At 37.1% G+C, this 20,368-nt stretch overlaps 1 protein-coding gene across 1 annotated transcript; it reads left to right on the top strand.

The window, feature by feature from the left end:
• Positions 1 to 11,639: 11,639 nt before the first annotated feature.
• On the top strand, positions 11,640 to 16,513 carry LOC145906335 (uncharacterized). The gene is made up of 11 exons (XM_082993753.1): positions 11,640 to 11,715; positions 11,797 to 11,952; positions 12,031 to 12,150; positions 12,213 to 12,362; positions 12,421 to 12,540; positions 12,633 to 12,740; positions 12,892 to 13,013; positions 13,232 to 13,421; positions 14,137 to 14,236; positions 15,848 to 15,985; positions 16,254 to 16,513. The coding sequence occupies exons 1-11, from the start codon at positions 11,640 to 11,642 to the stop codon at positions 16,429 to 16,431; spliced, it is 1,458 nt and encodes a 485-aa protein (XP_082849879.1). The 3' UTR covers positions 16,432 to 16,513.
• Positions 16,514 to 20,368: the final 3,855 nt, after the last annotated feature.

The following is a 20,368-nucleotide window of genomic DNA, read 5'->3' as shown; positions in this document are numbered from 1 at the left end:
TTTGTCGTTTTGCCTCTTTTATTTGCTCTTCACTGATGTCTGAAGCCAAGACTTTGACAAATTAGGAGCAAAGACGTTGGTAGCTTGTCCCCCTCCACAAACAACTTCAACCATGAGTTGATATTTTGGTTTCAAACCTGAAACCTTTTCCATTTCTTGCAAAACGCAATCGACTACTTCTTTTCCGTATCTTGGTCTAAACTTACTGTAAGCATTGACAAGCGTTTTGTCTTCGTATAATGCATGGTCCATTCTCTTTCAATTATTCAGCTGTTGTTACTTTGTATCTCTGAACAATGTTTATATTTATCATGAGAAGAATATTTTATCTTAAATATCGCTATGTTACCGAAATAATGTTTTCATCAAAACAATGCTAACAGTAGTCTTCTATGTAACTAAAATGTTACCTTGCAGGTCGAGCTGATCAGAACTCGTCACAAAGCAAGTGGCGCACGCGAGACAAACACTAAAGGCGCTATGGGGTTAAAGTTTTGTAATAATTCACGCCATCCATATTTGTTGATATTTTTTTATTTATTTTTTAACACACCGGGAATTGAACAAAAGATATTCTAACTTAAAATTGCGTGTATTTATTTGAATATACGATATTTATTATTCTTGCTTTTCAGATGTCAACTAGAATGAAAAAAGGCGACAAGGATTTTCAGGATGTAGGAATTTTGTAAAACAATAAAAACGCAATTCTATTGGTGACTTTTTTGTATGTAATCTTTTTAAGACTGTGTCGCATTGTATTGTTTTTTTCTGAACATTACATTTTCACGACAAAATCCCAAGTGCTCCTGGATTTCGTCAAATTTGCTCATCAGTAAAATATTTTGAGTATAGAAAAATGAAAATTTTTGCCTTTGATCATTTGGAAACCGCTTTAGTCTTTACAAGCCGGTGGTACTACATGGGCACAAAGAATTGATTCGCAATTTATTCACAGCTTGCACATGTAATTATTGAATTTACAACATCCAACCACAAACACAACGACAAAATCTACGTAATTAATCTCATAACTATTTTGCAATGAATTTGTGAAAATATTATTCGCAGCAAAAGCGAACACGAAAGTCATGGCACGCCACTCTTTGTTCAGCATTACTGCACCAAAATCCAATATTCGTATCCATGTGGACCGGCAGGCTACGTTTTGAATAGCCCCATCCGCCGTTATTCACATGTCTTGCATCAATAGCTGTTACATTTCCGCTACACATTTGGGTCGGGTACATTCTCCTTGCATCAACAATCATCTCGTAATCTCCATCATCGTCAGGTGAGTCGAGGTTGAAGAACGGAGTCCAATTTTGTGACGGACAGGTGATCTCTATAAATGGTGACACAGATTTAGTGCAGTGCAATTTTTAAGTCCGAAATTTTTGACTTTTTTCAAAAATACACAAAAAAATCTATTTCAGGTTTTTCCTATATTACCTTGGCAACAGTAACGAACTTTTATGTCCGGACAACGTCTTTCTTGGTAAGAATTTATGCATTCTACTAGCGCACCAAATAATATAAGTTTTTTGTCACTCGTTCGAGCATCTTGGTTGGAATCAACAAGCCGGGCATCTATTGATGTTGGGTAATTTTGACACACAGTATTTCCGCTATGTAAAACCATTCTTTCAAAATCTCCATTGCCGCCTGGACGATCCAAATTAAAAAACTGAGTCCATTTTTGGCTGCACTTGGGAGCACCTGGCAAGATATATGGGGTTGTGTATGATAGTCCAATATTTTCAACCAAATTTACCTGTCGGGATTGGAAGACAGAACCTTACACCGTAAAGATCACATAAACGCCCGTCGATTTGCTCGGAATGTAGACATGTGAGGCCTTTTTGTGGGTCAAAGTGGACGATTTGATTTTTCAAGCGATAATGTTGCAGAGTTCTCCTCATTTCCTGGTAAACTACGTCGACAGCACTGGGCAATTGCTCAGGACACATGTCGGGATAGGCTGTACAGTACGCGTTCAAGTTGGAGAAACTTCCCTCCCGTCGGTGCTTGTAGGGGAAAAAGTAACTCGTCCAACTACCGTCAGTGCATTGGGGAGTTTCTAAATTTTACAACAAAACCCTAATCTTGATTTTATTTGAGATGTCATGATATTAACTTCAATATACAGGATCAAGTAGTAAATTTAGTTTACATCGTAGTTGTGGCTTTATTTAAGGTGGGCTGTTAATCAAATAACTAACGTGTACCTGACGTGCTGTTGTATAAACTTTGATTTTTAAATAAGCATAAACTGATTTGCTAGCAACAAAGCAAACAATGGTGTGCCATAAGTCGACAAGTGCACAAAAATGCAGCAAAACCTTTACCCAGAGCAGTGCATTTTGGTGTAGGAAAGCTCCAAGTTCCCGTTGAATGGCAAGTGATGATGTAATGACCCTCAATTCCGTATCCAGTGTCGCAAGAATAGCTTACAGTATCATTTACATTGTACATCTCCTTAACTGGCTGATAACTTCCATATGTTACGTCGTTGGGTGGGTGGCATTGCACTCCTGGGAGGTTTATCGTAATATCCAAGTTAGCAGGAAATTATTGTTAAGTTTGAGTTAAGATTTTTTGATTGTCATGATTTGTTGAGACATTATAGGTCAAAACAGTTTGTACACCAGTCTGTAGCTCTCATATGGTTCTTTTGCACACATATGATTTGTTGAGATTGAAGCGTTGTACAAATTTATAACTTTACCTTTTTGTATTATATTTTTTAGCCAAATAATTTTGCCTGGAAGGTCTTGGCAGCGTGCTGTGTAAAGTCTGGTTTAGTGTAATTGCTGCTGGGAATATCTGGGTCTAAATAGCGGCAAATTAAGATAATTTTTATTTTGCTGAAATTGTAGTGCAACATGTTGTATAATTCTGAGAATAAAGAGACTGCCGAAACGATTCAAACAAATAAAAACTTTGACAACAGTATAGGTCAGTCTCTTTGTTCTCAGAATTATGAGTAAATCCGTAAATAATGACACCATGTTTTCTAAAATTAAATATGTAGGACTAAAAAAATAAGATGCTGTTTACCTTTCGGAGCAGTACATGTTGGTGATGAATGTTGCCACGCACCCGAACTTTGGCACGACGTAACCTCAGGTCCTGCTAACTCGTGGTCGTCCTGACACGAAAACCTCACGGTGTCACCAACATGGTAAGAGCATTGCCTGGGCTCGACTTCCAAGTTATTGGTTAGTATAAGAGCGGGACAAGCTGAAACAGCTTTTTTTGTTGACGGGGAAATACTTTAGTAAAAGTTATCAGTAATAACTTACACTTGGGGTCACACTGGCCGACCTGTATCCACTTATCTCCTTTAACACAAACCATCTTCCCGTCACCAGTGAGCTGATATCCCGCGTCACAGTGAAAAGCAACCACGTCGCCGATGGTGTAGTTGGTTTCCGAGATCCCATTGAAATTCGCATTGGGGGGTGCATCTGGTGGACAACATTTTTCCAGGAGATCCACTGCAAACAAATTTGACAGGATTATTGCAACTACGAACATTAAACTATAGTATCGGAATTAAACAACTACTTTATTCTTGATATCACCAGTTTAAAATCTAGAAACAGAATTTACATAGGGTAACGTGCAACTGACCCCAATAAACACAAACCAAAACCTATGGTATCGTTACTTAATTTAGAGTATAAATTTAACTGAGTACCAACCTTTTAGTCCAGAAAGATATAGCAAAGCGTATAAACCTTGAGAAATCTGCATTGTTGAAACGTTTGTGTTAACGCAGCCCCACTAACGCTGAATAAACTCAGCTCAGCGACCACGGCGATTATAAAGCAGGGCCGGCGTTATACGGCCAATCAGAACCTTGCAAAGCACCTTTATTTCCATTGTTATTTTGGCCAAGTAATCGTCATTCCAGTTTAGTGTTGTAAATTTAGGCGAAGGAATCCTTACCACGTTAAATAACCAATCAGAACCCTGTAAAACACCTTTATTTCCATTGTTATTTTGGCCAAGTAATCGTCATTCCAGTTTAGTGTTGTAAATTTAGGCGAAGGAATCCTTACCAAACGACCAATCAGAACCTTGTAAAGCACCTTTATTTCCATTGTTATTTCGGCCAAGTATTTGTCATTCCAATTTACTGTTGTAAATTTAAGCGAAGAAATCCTTACGACGTTTTACGATTAAACAGAACTTTGCAAAGCACCTAAATTTCCTTTGTTATTTTGGCCAAGTATTTGTCATTCCAATTTACTGTTGTAAATTTAAGCGAAGAAATCCTTACGACGTTTTACGATTAAACAGAACTTTGCAAAGCACCTAAATTTCCTTTGTTATTTTGGCCAAGTATTTGTCATTCCAATTTACTGTTGTAAATTTAAGCGAAGAAATCCTTACGACGTTTTACGATTAAACAGAACTTTGCAAAGCACCTAAACTTCCATTGTTATTTTGGCCAAGTATTCGCCATTCCGGTTTATTGTTGTAAATTTAAGCGAAGAAATCCTTACGACGTTTTACGATTAAACAGAACTTTGCAAAGCACCTAAACTTCCATTGTTATTTTGGCCAAGTATTCGCCATTCCGGTTTACTGTTGTAAATTTAAGCGAAGAAATCCTTACGACGTTTTACGATTAAACAGAACTTTGCAAAGCACCTAAACTTCCATTGTTATTTTGGCCAAGTATTCGCCATTCCGGTTTATTGTTGTAAATTTAAGCGAAGAAATCCTTACGACGTTTTACGATTAAACAGAACTTTGCAAAGCACCTAAACTTCCATTGTTATTTTGGCCAAGTATTTGTCATTCCAATTTACTGTTGTAAATTTAAGCGAAGAAATCCTTACGACGTTTTACGATTAAACAGAACTTTGCAAAGCACCTAATTTCCTTTGTTATTTTGGCCAAGTATTTGTCATTCCAATTTACTGTTGTAAATTTAAGCGAAGAAATCCTTACGACGTTTTACGATTAAACAGAACTTTGCAAAGCACCTAAACTTCCATTATTATTTTGGCCAAGTATTCGCCATTCCGGTTTGCTGTTGTAAATTTAAGCGAAGAAATCCTTACGACGTTTTACGATTAAACAGAACTTTGCAAAGCACCTAAACTTCCATTGTTATTTTGGCCAAGTATTCGCCATTCCAGTTTACTGTTGTAAATTTAAGCAAAGAAATCCTTACGACGTTTTACGATTAAACAGAACTTTGCAAAGCACCTAAACTTCCATTGTTATTTTTGCCAAGTATTCGCCATTCCAGTTTACTGTTGTAAATTTAAGCGAAGAAATCCTTACGACGTTTTATGATTAAACAGAACTTTGCAAAGCACCTAAACTTTCATTTTTATAAGCAAAGTGGAGCCAATAATATGAAATGTGTAAGCTGCAGACAGAAGGTCTTATCGGTGCAGCTGGTGTGACTATCAGGCGACTATGCCTACCAAACTGCACTGACGAGACCCTCCAGGTCGAAACAGTGGTCATCTGCATGCAGCCCATAGAAATCATACTATTGGCTCCACTTTGTTTACTTTAGTGTTTTGTTGAAGCACCAACAGTGTTATGAAAGTTACAGTATAGGAATGTCCTATTTTACTCGCTAAAATCGTCTGCTGATATCTCTATTCTGGGCTATCATTGCCATTCTTTGAATAAATTTGCTTTTAAAACTAATACTGTGACCGCTCTGTATTTCTTAACTTTAATTTCAGGTAACAAACATCTGCTGGAGAAAAACTCACAAAATTGGGAACACTTGCTTAAAAGTTACCGAGAGAGAGAAAGCATTGTTGACTTTCATTCTGAAAGAGCTCCTCGGAATGACTCTTGAACCCCAAACTGCTAAGTTTTTTTTACCTTGTATATGCAGAAACAACCCCATAAATAACAAATTTTGGGGCTTGATAGACATATGTTTACTTTCAAAATGCGTTATAAAACTAACCTACATTCATCTTTACGCCCGTCATGACCAGAGTTTCTGTATTTTGCAACGTAGATAACGGGTTGTCTTTTGTGTTGGTAGTTCTATGTTACACATTCAAAACATCTGCTACCAAACCGTGGTAATGTGCAGCTTCATGCAAAAATCAAACATTTTATTTCCTGGGTCTTTGTTGGTCAGAATGGTTCTCCATACAATATTAGCAATCTATCCACGCGCCTTACGACGGCCCAGAGTTTGTTTGATCAAAAAAAGTATCACGTCAGTCGTCTCAATGTTCTGTGGGGAGTTGATTACGGCAAGACGGGGTCGTGGTTTTTATATTATACAAGGTAGATATGTTGGGACAATGTCCCTGAGTTTGCTATCTAAATAGTGGCGTGCGCTGGTGCTTATGTGAAAGTAAAGGATTGCTAGGAGAATTACGGTTTTGAAACGCGTTGACTCTTACACATTGGCAATTTGAGTAATTTTACGTTGCAAATTCCAACATAATGTCAGAAACGATTGACAACGTACCTGTTTGAATATGAAAAAAAAACTTGCAAGATTTTTTTGACTTGAATAACATGTGTGCTTTTTTAACATTTGCAGTTTGTAAATGTTTGAGTAGGGACGACAAAAAAATTACTGAGGTCGGTTGAACACACGTTTGTCGTTCCATGAGTTTTCTTACAAACAAAATGCAACCAAAGTTTTGTATATATAATTGTATTATAATGTGGTGAGTGTTATCTATCAACTCATCGAAAGTTTGTCATGGTTAGTTGTATTTTAACAAGCCATGTTTTCGGCCGAGCCTATCAGTTGACAAGCCAGACGTTGCGTAGGTAATATCAGACTGAATCTCGGCTACCCTCAAAACCGTAATAATATAATTAAGAAAATTGTAAATTGTTCATTAAAAAGGCAAATTTTGTTGACAGCTTTCGCGAACGAGGAGGATTAACTGCAGAGTGAGCAGAGCCACACATCTAACAGTTAAGTTCATGCACTTGTCACTAATTTGTCATGTTCAGGCCTATTTAGTACTATTATGCAACATCATTGTAAATATTATGACACAGCAGTTTGGGTCATTCTCACAGTTTGTGTTTTGTTCTTGAGGCAGTGAAGCAAACACTATTGTTTTTGAATTCAATGCATTGGCCATTGGCGAACTGATTGTACAAATATGTAAATCTTAAACAATACTTCAGGTTTGGAGAAACTGCATCAAATCATCAGGGCGTCCACTAGATGTCGCCTTCGTGTTGATCTCTGGGATTTTATCCGTTTTGGTCAAGGTTTTACCGAGTGTATAGGTAAGACTATTATTTTACTATGGTTTTACTACATTAAACTTTGACCATAACAGTTCGTGGCAGTGATAAATAACCGTTAAGAACCACTGTCATACATAGTACAGCATACGGAAAGGATACGGAACAATCAAGCAATCTAAAATAAATATGAAATGCGAATAAATGTCACAGAAGTTCACGATGGAATATTTTTTACCATGGCACAAACATGTAAATATCGAAACACTCACACAATACTCGTAATAAATAACAAGACAATTAAACGTTTATGTAATATAATAAAAAAAAGACTATTATTTTAAAAATTATTTTGAATACATTTATCAGCTCGTTTCGCAAAACGGTTTGGTGAATGTGCTATTTTGTTAAGCTTAAAGATGGTGGTGCGTACAATGTGTTTCTCGTTTAATTGGAAACCACTTCAGTTCCGGTGACTTGCTGTCGCGTTCCGCTAATCTGTTCTGAATTCAATACAAAAGTGTGTCATGTGCTGTGTTCTGGGTGAAGGCAATTTCAGAGCGCGTTTGCGGGAAGCGCAGTGTGACGATTGGGGTCAAAAATCGGTAACTTACGTGATGTGATGATTTCCTAATAAATTATTTCATTCATAATAGTCACTGCACTCACATGGAATTCAATGTCTTTTTAAATAAATAATTATGTCTTATTAATTATAAACCTCTCTAGTTCCAGTGTCTTGCTGTCGCGTTCCGCTAATCTGTTTTGCATTAAATTTAAAAGTGTGTTATGCTCTGTGTGCTGGGTGAAGGCATTAGTGGAATTTCAAATCGCGTTTGCAAGACATTTTGCAATGAAAACACGGGAAGCACAGTGTGACGCGTGGGGTCACCGATCAGTCAAATAATGAACCGTGTACAAACAACATATACGATTTATAGAGAAGGTTCTATTGAACACATTGTGAAATCAAAAGTAACTTACATGATTTGATGGTTCCCTAATAAATTGTATTACTCATAATAGTTACTGCACTCAAATGGAATTCAATGTATTGTTAAATAAATACTTATCAATAAAATTAAGCTTGAAATTTGCGATAATTTGCCCAAGAATTCAAAAAAGTCGATTTGCGGAGATTTGTTGATTTTTATTTTATAGGTTCGATGAAATTCTATCGCGAAACGTATGCGATGTGATTACAACGTAATATACCATCACTTCGGTAATATGGTTATTGGGTTTGAAATATTCATGGAGAGACAAGATTCCTTTCTCTAAACGAAACTTGCTTTTATTAATAAACTGTTACTTGCAAATTATTCAAATTCTGGCCGTTTACTCGCAGAACCAAAATGAATGAAATTTCATCGGTCGGTCAGCAATGTATGAATTTAGTCGAGAAAACGATGACGCAGAAACGTTTCAAAAGATTATAAAGTAATTAAAACTTTTACTACTTTAAACACATCATCATGTGATAAAATGTTGGCAGATTTAAATCACAAAATGTCCAAAGTAATTATATGTTGTGTTCTATAGACTGGGTGATGTTCTGTGATGTGTTTTTAGGCGCGTTTGAAACAATTTTTCGTTGAATTGAACAATCGTTTTGCGTCAAATGATTTCGCAAACCAGCTTGGTGAATGTGCTATTTTTATTCAGCTTACATATGGTGGTGCCTACAATGTGTTTCTGGGTTAATTAGAAACCTCTCCAGTTCCGGAGTTTTCCTGTCGCGTTTCGCTAATCTGTTCTGTATTGAATGCAAAAGTGTGTTATGTTCTGTGTGCTGGGTGAAGGCATAAGTGGAATTTCAGAGCGCGTTTGCAAGACATTTTGCGATGAAAAAACGGGAAGCGCAGTGTGACGCGTGGGGTTACCGATCAGTCAAATAATGATCACGTTACAATGTTGCCGGGTACAAACAACATCTATGATTTATAGAGAAGGTTCGATTGAACATATTGTGAAATTGATGGTTTCCTAAAATTATTTCACTCATAATAGTTACTGCAATCACATGGAATTCAACGTCTTATTAAATCAATGATTATCTATAAAATTAAGCTTGAAGTTGCAATAATTTGCACAAAAATTAAAATAAGTTGATTTGCGGATATTCGTTGCATTCTAATTGCGTGGTTGGATGAAATTATGTTACGAAACGTATGTGATGTGATTACAACGTAATATTCATCACGTTGGTAATATGGAGATATTCATGGAGAGACAGGTTTCTTTTTTCTTATCGAAACTTGGTTTTATTATTAAAATATTACTTGCAAATTATTCAAATCCTGACGGTTTACTCGCTGTATCAAAATGAATGAAATTCCATTGATCGGACAGCAATGTGTAAATTTTTTATTTCCGTCGCGTTCCGCTCATCTGTTCTGTATTCAATGCAAGAGTGTGTTATGTTCTGTGTGCAAAGTGAAGGCATAAGTGGAATTTTGTAGCACGGGAAGCGCAGTGTGACGTATGAGGTTACCAATCAGTCAAATAATCTCTATATCACTTTATAATGTTGCCGTGTACAAACAACATCTACGATTTATAAAGAAGATTAGACTGAACAAATTGTGAAATCAAAAGTAACTTACATGATTTGATGGTTTCCTAATAAATTATATCACTCATAATGTTACTGCGCTCACATGGAATTCAATGTCTTATTAAATAAATAATTATCGATAAAATGAAGTTTGAAGTTGCGATAATTTGCACAAAAACTATAATAAGTTGATTTGCGGAGATTCGTTTATTACCAGTTCTATTGCTAAACATATGCGATGTGATTACAACATAATATTTCAAATACTGACGGTTTACTCGATATACGAAAATGAATGAAATTCCATTGATCGGTCAGCAATGTGTAAATTTAGTCGAGGAAACGATGGAAAAGAAACGTTTCAAAAGATTTTGAAGTAATTAAATATATTTCTTCTTTAAACACATCGTCGTGTGTCAAAATGTTCGGATTTAAATCCCTAATGCACAAAGTAATTGTTTGTTGTGTTCTATATTGTGGGTAATGTTCTGGGGTTTTTTTTAGGCGCGCTTTTTCGTTGAATGGAACAATCGTTTTGTAGCAGACGATTTCGCAAACCAGCTTGGTGAATATGCCTTTTTTGTTCAGCTTAAAGGCACCACGTGCGTACAATGTGTTTTTGGTTTAATAAGAAACCTCTCCAGTTCCGGTGTCTTGCTGTCGCGTTCCGCTAATCTGTTGAATGCAAAAGTGTGTTATGTTCTGTGTGCTGGGTTAAGGCATAAGTGGAATTTCGGAGCGCGTTTGCAAGACATTTAGTTTTTGTCGCAGCACCAAAATTAATGCAATTCGTTGATAGGGAAAAAATGATTTAAATTTAGACGAATAAACGATGGAAGAGAACGTTGTCGAAGCTCCAATTACTTTGCTTGCGTTCGCGTGTATTCTTTTAATTTTAAAAGTAATTGTCAAGTCACTGACAACGCTTCATTCTGATTTCTTAGTCTGTATGAGAATGGGTGAGGTAGCAATGGCTGAATGATGAATTGTGAGACATTAAACCTATTCAATATATGCTTGTGTTTAATAATCTTCATCCATTTGAAATATACGTCACGTAAACGAAACTAAATGCTAATGGTTATGCACACAGCGACTGTGCCGACTGGGTGATGATCATTAATAATTTCAGTAAGAGTTAATTAAACCAAAAATCATTATGCCTTCTGAAAGTGGTTTCGTCGTTTCGTCATCTTCATAAACAATTGCAATTAACGGTTAAAGCTTTTTGAAACAAATGAACAGATATCAGCAGGTTGTGGTTTTGCCAGTAGATACGACGCTTTAAATTTAGTGTACAGAGCTTTTTATAAACAGAGGAATATTTTTGAGAAAAAAATACATCGCAAACCCATTTTCCTGGATAAATACGAGATAAAACGATTAATATTGCGATTGCTTGCTTGATGAATTCAAAATATTTGCAGAGAGCTTTTCCCTTATTTAAGCGCAATACAACTTTAACTTACTTTATATCTTTAAGTTTCTTGTTTACTTGTAGCGTATGTTCTGGCATTTTACGTAGCAATCACAGTGTGTTATGTTCTGTGTGCTGTGTGAATTTCGTCTGTAAATGGTTTGGTCGTTTCGTCATCTTTATAAACAATTGTAAATAACGGCGAGAGCTTAATGAAACAAATGAACAGATATCAGAAGGTTGAGGTTTTGCCAATAGATACGAAGCTTTGAACTCACTGTACAGAGCTTTTAATGAACACAGGATTATTTTTGAGAGAAAAAAAACATCGCTAACCCATTTTCGGAAATATATACGAGATAAAACTATTAATATTGCGATTTTTAATTTGCTTTAAACCTTTAAATTTCTTGTTTACTTGCAGCGTATGTTCTATCATTTTATGTAGCAATGATGTTAAAGTATTATTTGCAAGCTTTCCTGCTTTGTTATCTGCAATTCAAGAATCAATGCAATTCGTTGATAGGTAAGCTGCGTTTCAAATTTACTCATAAAATTTTTATGTAGCCTACTGCTTGTAAGTCTACTAAATATTTCGTTTCAACAGCAACGTGCGACACAAAGTTATCAGATTTAAATCACTCAATTTCAAAAGTAATCTGCCCACCCAACTGCTTGAGACAATATTCGGATTTGTGTGGAAGTGATGATTACGCCTCTGGTCCCATTTGTCTGGCTGCAATGCATGCAGGACTGATGGATAGTAAGTTACAGTGACAGAATCCTGGCATGTTTACCGGATTTTCTTTGATATGAACTCAAACCAAATATTTTTGTAAAGATGATGGAGGCTACTTTGAAGTATACAAAAGTGATCCAATACATGAATATAAAGGATTGGACAGGAACGGAGTGAAAAGCAAATCTTGTTCGTTTGCAAAATGGTCGTACACATTTGAAAGTAAGCTATGCTCCGGGTAGCGTTTTGGTTAGAATAAATAATTACTATTTATGTAAATATAGTGAAATGCAGCACGACAGGGAACAGTGAGTTTTCTGTAACTGATGTAATTTGTCCACCTGGTTGTTCGTCTAACTACGTCTGTGGAACAAATTCGTACAACAAGAATTCCTCGGTTTGTGCCTCTGCCATTCACGCTGGTATCTCGTCGCGTAAGTTGGTGTAATTAACACTTTGTGGTTTGTTTAAATCAACCATGAATATTTTCAGGAAGTGGAGGATACGTGACGTTTTATTCTAGAAACGGAAGACGCTCATTTATTAGTTCGACCAAGGGTGGTGTAACCAGCAAATCGTGTGGTTCATCAAGTCAATACTTTTCGTTCACTCGTAAGTTAACAAAAAGCCTTCTAACAGATAAACAGGGATTGAAAGTGAAAAGAAGTAATAAATGAAATAACGCTTGTTTCCCAATATTTTAGATGAAGATTGTTTGAGAACTTGTTCTAACAACGGTGAATGTTTGTCTGGAGTTAACGACCAACATTGTTCTTGCAACCCCGGGTTGATCGGGTCAGACTGTGAAATAGGTAAGAAATTGCCCTAAAAGCTGGAATATTTGGTATTAAGATAAATGCGCTATAGGTAAATCGCAAAATACTCGAAAATCAAAAAACAAACCCTACATAAAGTAAACGCTACAATCACCTGTTTCATGTTGTAATGTTTTTCATGTTTAAGCAGCAGAATATTTGATAGTTCTGAATTTTCGGCCTTACGAACTTTCACTTGTAGCAGTGTTGAAGGTGCTGTTCTTAATGAAGTTCATGCCTCGCGTTTACTTCGGAGCTAAATGCCACTCAGTATGTGACAGTCCACTGAAATTGATCGTAATTATCATGCATTTGTAACCGGTCAGTAGAAAAAAAGAGAAAATTTAATGTCATTAATTTGAGGATGCCACATGCTGTACATGACAACCAGCTAAACGAAAATGCCTCGCGTGCGTGACTGTCAATATCATTGAAATACGGACTAAATAAAACCCACTTTTGAACATCAATTACCTGTGTGTGTGCAGGGCCGTGAAGTCGACTCTTCCCTTGGAGTAAGAATGCAAATTCAGATCATGAAACTTGATTCCTTTTTAGATCCAGATTTCTGTGTTCAAAATCCTGGTATTTGCCAGAACAATGGAACTTGCATGGATACAAAAACCTCCTACAATTGTTCATGTGCCCACGGATACAGTGGATCACATTGCGAAAAAGGTAAGATTTTGTAGTTTTGTGTTTGGTTCTTTTTGAATGAAACGAATGCAATTTATTAACAATGTTCATGGTGTTCGAAACCTAGGCTCGTTTCCAACCTCCTGCATGGACGCGTTACAAAACGGCCTTAACGTAAGCGGAGTCTACAATTTAACTTCTCCTCTGACTTTCCAGGGGTATTGCGACATGGATGGTGGAGCTTGGCTGGTAAGTTTGCCTCTCGAGGCTAGAACTGTATCCTAAGTTTAACTGTTGGGAAGCGTTCGGTGGACGTTTACATGTAAAGTTGTTGTCTGAACACCTTACCTTGGTAAAAATAAATACCAGGTGTTCCAGCGCCGTTATGATGGATCTGTGAGTTTCGATAGAGATTGGGTGGATTACAAGAACGGGTTTGGGGATCTATCAACAGAATTTTGGATGGGTTTGTATTCCAATAAAGCAATCCTTAACTAAACGTCTTACAAGTTTAAATACAAACTAATTACAACTGCTGTTAAATTTTGAATAATAGTTGGTTTTAAATTTAATGCATCTACCGAACATTTACTGAGTGTTACAACTTGCGCACACCAAGTCAAATATACAGGCCTATCAAGCGAAACGTTTCAAGCAAGCTACGTAACAATCCTAGAGTCGATATAACAGCATCAGTTAATCCAATTTAAATTCCAGTGTTTTCAGCGATATTATTACAACCAAAAAATTTTATCAGGTTTGGAGAAACTGCATCAAATCACCAGTGCGTCCACTAGATGTCGCCTTCGTGTTGACCTTCAGGATTTTTTCGGAGGTCAAGGATTTGCCGAGTATAGGTAAGACTATGACTTATTTAACGTTTTCAATTTAATGCCTTTGTTCCAACGATAATTTACCCGATGCTGCCATGTCGTCATAACTAACAAAACTTAAAAGTCATTAGGGGAATACCCCCCTTATTACGTCAGATTCACAAAATTCGGGATTTAAGTTTGAAGCAACACAGAATATCCTTGCTGTGTTTCAATGCATTTACTCGGTTCGGAATAATTATGAAAACAAAAAGTTTAGATTACCGCACACACATAGGGATGGTAATCAACTCGTAACGACCCCACATCACCGCTCTTGAGGTTTGCGCGATCGCTTGGTCGCGGATTGCCGGGACCGAGCTCAGTGGGGCTCGGATTGGGTCGAACGCCAACTTTTTGCGCTTAGAGAATGTGGCTGCAGAAAATTTTCTTTCCCTTGATTCCTAATCTTCTGAAACGTAGGCATCTGGATGACAGTTCAAGTAGAATTAACCATGGCCAAACCAGTAGACAATTGATGGCAGCAATCCAGTGAATATTAGTGCTGTGTCCCGCATCGATATATGGGATAAAAAGATTATTATATTCTCCATCTAACACCCATGCATAATCCAGTGTTTGAAATTTCGATTTTCTGCCCAACATGCTCTGCTCCCAATGTTTTGAATGAGGCAACAAAAATCCCGTGATCGCGACGTGTAAGACACTGGCGCAACTTGATTGTCAGTGTATAAGTTGTATAGTGTAAACACTCTGTGCTCTCTTTGCCCACCCCTGGGTTAGCTGCTGGTCGTTGCGTGGTTGATTGGATATTGTTGGGCCTCTATGCAAGAAAATGGGTGCATTTGCCTGCAGAGTTAATTCCTTTGGCCAAGTGGTTCTTACCCGTGGGAAATTTTAGGGTTGTAGGTGGATAATCAGTCGGTAACGAAATACACAAAAGTAGTCGGAAAAGAAATATAATGATCTGCATTCACTGTGTGTTGTACACTTATTGGTAATTGGTAATGCCATGCGGTAGAAAAAGTTAAAAAAGTTTAACAGATATAGCGAAAATACAATAATTAAATTCTTAGTTAAAAAATGTAAATACCAGTGGGAAATAAGGATTCCGTTTACACTGGAAGTGGGAAATGAGATAAAAAAGGTTAAGAACCACTGCCTTAGGCGATAGTCGCAGTGTTGCAGGAAAGTCTGTTGCCCAGATGAGTTTATGCGGTCGTTGTTGCCCAACTCCTTGTGGTAAAATCTTGAGTGCCAAGTACTGACCTTTGCCAAAACGTTGCATCTTGACTGGAAAGTTAGAATTATCCGCTTTGTTCTTCAGCTACAATAAAGCCTCCTTGTAATCCTCCAGTCGTTTGTAAACTTAAAGTTGAAAAATATCTGGGTTTCCTTCTCAAAACTTCTAATCTCACTCTGTGTTTATTGCTTAGTTGACAAATAATTATCCCACACAACACGACACAATGTATGACACATGTCGTTTATTACGTCATAAAGTGTTTTATGTTTAACAATCATTCCCATGAGCAACAAACCAATGTAAAGCGGATTGATTTAAAACAACAATTTACTCGTTGTTATTTAAATTACTTTGCATTAAATTAAACATTCTGACATTTTTGTTTTTAGTAATTTCAGCATTGGCGATGAAGGAAGTTCTTACACAATTACTATATCCGGATATTCGGGGAATATATCAGATTCCATGGCTGGGCCGCACAGTATAAACGGGATGAGATTTTCAACACGCAACAGAGACAATGATACGTGAGGAATAATGATACAACATGTCTGATTATATTTCTGTTTTACTAACGAAGTAAATCGAGTTGAGTCAAAAAACATAAAATGCATTTTCCTTAAATAGTTGATTTTCGTTGACAAAGTTAACCGCCTACCCTAAATCAACAATTGTGAAAATCAATTGCTCTGAAACAGGGGGTTGCGTTAAAGTTTTAGTTAAACACAAGTTTTAATTGAGTTTAAATAAGTTGTAACACAGAGTTGTTGACAACCGACTTAATTATAATTGCAGGGCAGGAGGTAATTGTGCTGTGACTTGGGGAGCTTGGTGGCATCGTAGTTGTTCACGTGCCACCCTCAATGGTCCGTGGTCGAGAACTTCTACTGCTTACAACACTATGAGTTGGTGGGATTGGAAAAAATCATTGGGCGGAATAATGAGTTCTAAGATGAAAGTGAAATGCGAATAAATGTTGGGGAGGTTTAAAGTGACGAAAATTAACATTGCGTCGTTAGTTACCATGGCAACGTTGTGTTAATTGACAATTATTGACAGACATTGTAAATACTTTTACCTGTTTTGAGAAAGGCTTGAAATCGTAAATAACACGAAAGCAATTATACCGAACCGAATTTATTTCACAAATCCTTACAATTTTTGTTTCAGTAGCGAAAACTTTACCATTTTGCATGTTTGTTATTATCATGGTATTTGTAGGGAGTTGCCTAAAACGTCTACACAAATAATAACACTGCCGTATATCTGACTCCTGATAAAAAGGCTGCTATCAAACCCAAAGTCAATCGATCAGTTTAATGCATAATAAACAAGCGCACGAGGATTAACAATAACACGTTACAAACCACGCGTACAAAAAGTCTTTGTCCTACATGTCCTTTGTCCTCTGTCCCTTCGTATCTTTTTTACGCAAAAGACATGTGGCCTATATAGAAAATGCATACCGGGTTATTTGAATTCGGATTACCACGTGACTCATTTGAAAAGGCGGCTTGTTGCTGGAAGTGTCAACGAACGAATAGCATGTTCACCGTAAATGAGTTAAACTTGGTTTACAGCGTGATAATTATCCGACGTTATTGAAAAAACGGTTGAAGCCAGAAAAACGCAACATAATAATTGCAAATATGACGTCGACACTACTAATAATTACATTTTGTGTGTTTCGGATGCCACTTCTTCCATAGAATTATGTCAACGTGTCAATTAGATATTGACAACATATTCCGTTTTATCATACCTTGTATATCATGTCGTTGTTGTAATATCGCATGCAACCGTCTCCATGCTTTTTGTTGACAACCCATCAGCGTTTGTAAATATTTAGTTGTTGAAGACAGAATGTTTGTTATGTTGACGGTGCAAGTTTTCGAAAACCCACTTGCAAGAGATAAACCCTTCGTAAATGGCATTGAGACGGCCAACGTTATGGATTCAGCAGTTTCCCCGACAAATATTGCCGTTTCTTTTCCTTCTGTAACATCGCCCTGACATCACGACGACCCACGTTGGTTTGTTAGTTTTCGTAAGTTTAATTATTGCTTTACATTCCTGGCAATGATTAGTTGGGTTGGTCAAGTCGCACACTGACCACCACACTTTAAAAATGACATTTTGTCGGTGATCGTAGAATGCGGGGATCCGAAACGCGAGAAATTTCGCTCTATGACAACTATTGTTTTTTGAAAGGTAATTGCTTTGGCCCGTTTAATCCAATGTTATTTCGTACAAGCAGCATCAATGACGACCAAACAGTTATACCCCATGAAATTTAAGGCGTGGTCGACATGAATTCGACTCCATGGTTTCTCGGTCAGCATCCATGGATGTGCGGGAACATTCGGCATCATGTTTTCATGTTTGGTAGATGTACAGCATTTAAGACACATGTCCACAATGTCTCTATCGATGTTGAGCCAGTGCATCACTGTTCCAGTCAGTTCATTCACTGCTTTGCTTGAAATGCTTGAAATGCTTGAAATGCTTGAAACGCTTGAAATGCCTGAAATGCTTGAAATGCCTGAAATGCCTGAAATGCCTGAAATGCCTGAAATGCCTGAAATGCCTGAAATGCCTGAAATGCCTGAGATGCCTGAGATGCCTGAAATGCCTGAAATGCCTGAAATTCCTAAAATTCCTTAAAATTAGTCGGAACAACGATGGGGGTCAACATCGCGTATTCCAAAGTGTATTTTCAAAGTTCTAAAAAGTTCAATTACACTTGTATTCTGACTTTTTCAGTTGCAGAAACGACCGGCATCATCCTCTCTGTCATGAGATAATAAAAACACGTGAAAGTTGACGTGAATTTGTTCACGAAAAATGCCGAACGAGCAGTTCTGTTTGCTACTAACACGGAAGGCTTTTGTGGATCGAAGAAAGACATCAGCAGTCTGTGATCTGCGCTAAGGAAATATTTTGCAATCTTCCAACGAAACGAGTTTAGCCACGTTTTTAGTTGGTGTACAGTGATTTTGCTATCTTACATTCTAAATAATTTTACCTTATACTGATCATGCACATGTCCAGCTCTGCAGGAATCTTCATCTCGTTTAAGTTTGATATTTATTTAAGACCTGGGGAATACCAACTCCTGGAAAACTTGGAAAAACCGGGTAAAAAACAGTGATATAACTACCACAAGCTAAAGTTTTCGATGAGGGTCTTGTTTGGAAGCTGTTATGTAGCGATAAAGGTTTGTGTATGGGGGAACGACAAGAACTTTATCTTCAACAAACTTTCTTGTGATACGATGCAAGACCCTCAATGCGGGTGTGAGTCGCTATGTAACGACGCCGAACCTTATTCGGGTCGCACTGGGCTCAGACAAACCATCTAATTTTTTCAACATTTTGCTTCCAAATGACGGCATTTACCACGTTAATAGCCTGTACGCATCCAAGAATAATTTCAATACAGGACGACGTAAAATCTATGATAAAAATATCCAGTCTTTGATACCACTTGCTCTCATGTCAATTATAATCTGATAAAATAAACTGTTACTATTTACAATCATGTTGCTATACAGCAAGAATTTGTAATTTCACATCGAAAATGATTGTGGTTACAATTGAAACTTCTGTATGAAATTAAATTTCGTAGCAACTGCATAGGCTATATTGCTTGTTTTGAAATTACAATCTGTTTATTCACTTAACAGCATTGCTGCAACGAACAATTTCATCCTTTAGATGTCGCCGTCGTCTTAATGTTAAAAAATATTTCCATGGTTAAGGTTTCGATGAGTAAGATCAGTGCCAACCCCTTTCGGCTCGCAGTTTCATCGGTTTATGTTTTCGCGTTCCACTTTGAGATGCATGCGTCAACATTTTATTACTATGAGATTGGATTTTAACCAGGGGTTATTTTAATGAGCAACTTTGTGTTCACTTCTGGGTTTTAGTTTAGGAATTCAACTCTTTTACCAACGACTTTCAAATTACTATCTGAATGATAGCTTGATCCGCGACCCACCCGAGAGAACTTTGCAGACCACCAGTGAGCCAAGTACAAATATCGGGTTGGGCTATAATTTACATCAGTTTGAAGCAGTTCAAATTAGCCAAAACTAGTGGTTTGCCATAATTGTACCTCTGTCACGATGCAACACAGAACGTTTTTCGACGTATTCAAACGTTTTGTCTCCAATGATAAACAATAAAATGAAAGATTGGATACCGCACACACTTTTATTAAGAAGGTAATTGCAATCAACAAGCCAACACATTTTTCGTTGAGCGGCACCACTGTTTTGCATCAGATCATTTCGCAAAACAGTTTGGTGGGCGTGATACGTTTTGTTGTCCAGCATTAAAACGGTTGTGCGTCAGTTGTGTTTCTAATTTTATTAGAAACACCTCCTGTTTCGGCGAAGTGTCGAGTTCCTATGTTGTCGTTCTGAGAGGAGCGTTACAGGACATTTTTCGTTGAAAACAACGCAGCTGTTTTCTGTTATAATGTCTAACATCTACATTTCCGTATGTTTAGCGTCGCCGAGTGGGATCCAAAACATTTTGCGTTTAAATCAACGGAAGTGCTGTGTGACGTTAGGCGTCTCTAACACGTTGCAATATCGCAGTGTCCAAACAGAGAATATAATTTTCTTTAAAGCTGAAACACATTGTGAAGAATACGAAAGCACACGAGTTACGACCCTGACAAAAAATTTGAACCCTGCATTCAGACGCCAATAAAGCTTCAATTTGTAATTATTCTATTATTTTCCCCGAGTATTAGTTCCTTCAATTAACACGCTTTTAGTTAGCGTATGGCGGTAAATGAATTTTTGCTATTTTGCGTTTCAAATATTTTTACCGGGCATTGACCGTGTCAGTGTACTCGTTTGGTGGAAACTCCACTTAATTTAAGTTTCAGTTTAATAGGGA

Source organism: Ascidia mentula, chromosome 6 (genome assembly GCF_947561715.1).
Source record: "Ascidia mentula chromosome 6, kaAscMent1.1, whole genome shotgun sequence".
Lineage (NCBI taxonomy): Eukaryota > Metazoa > Chordata > Ascidiacea > Phlebobranchia > Ascidiidae > Ascidia > Ascidia mentula.
Note: the sequence above shows the minus strand (reverse complement) of the source record. Positions and strands in the feature narration are given on the sequence as shown.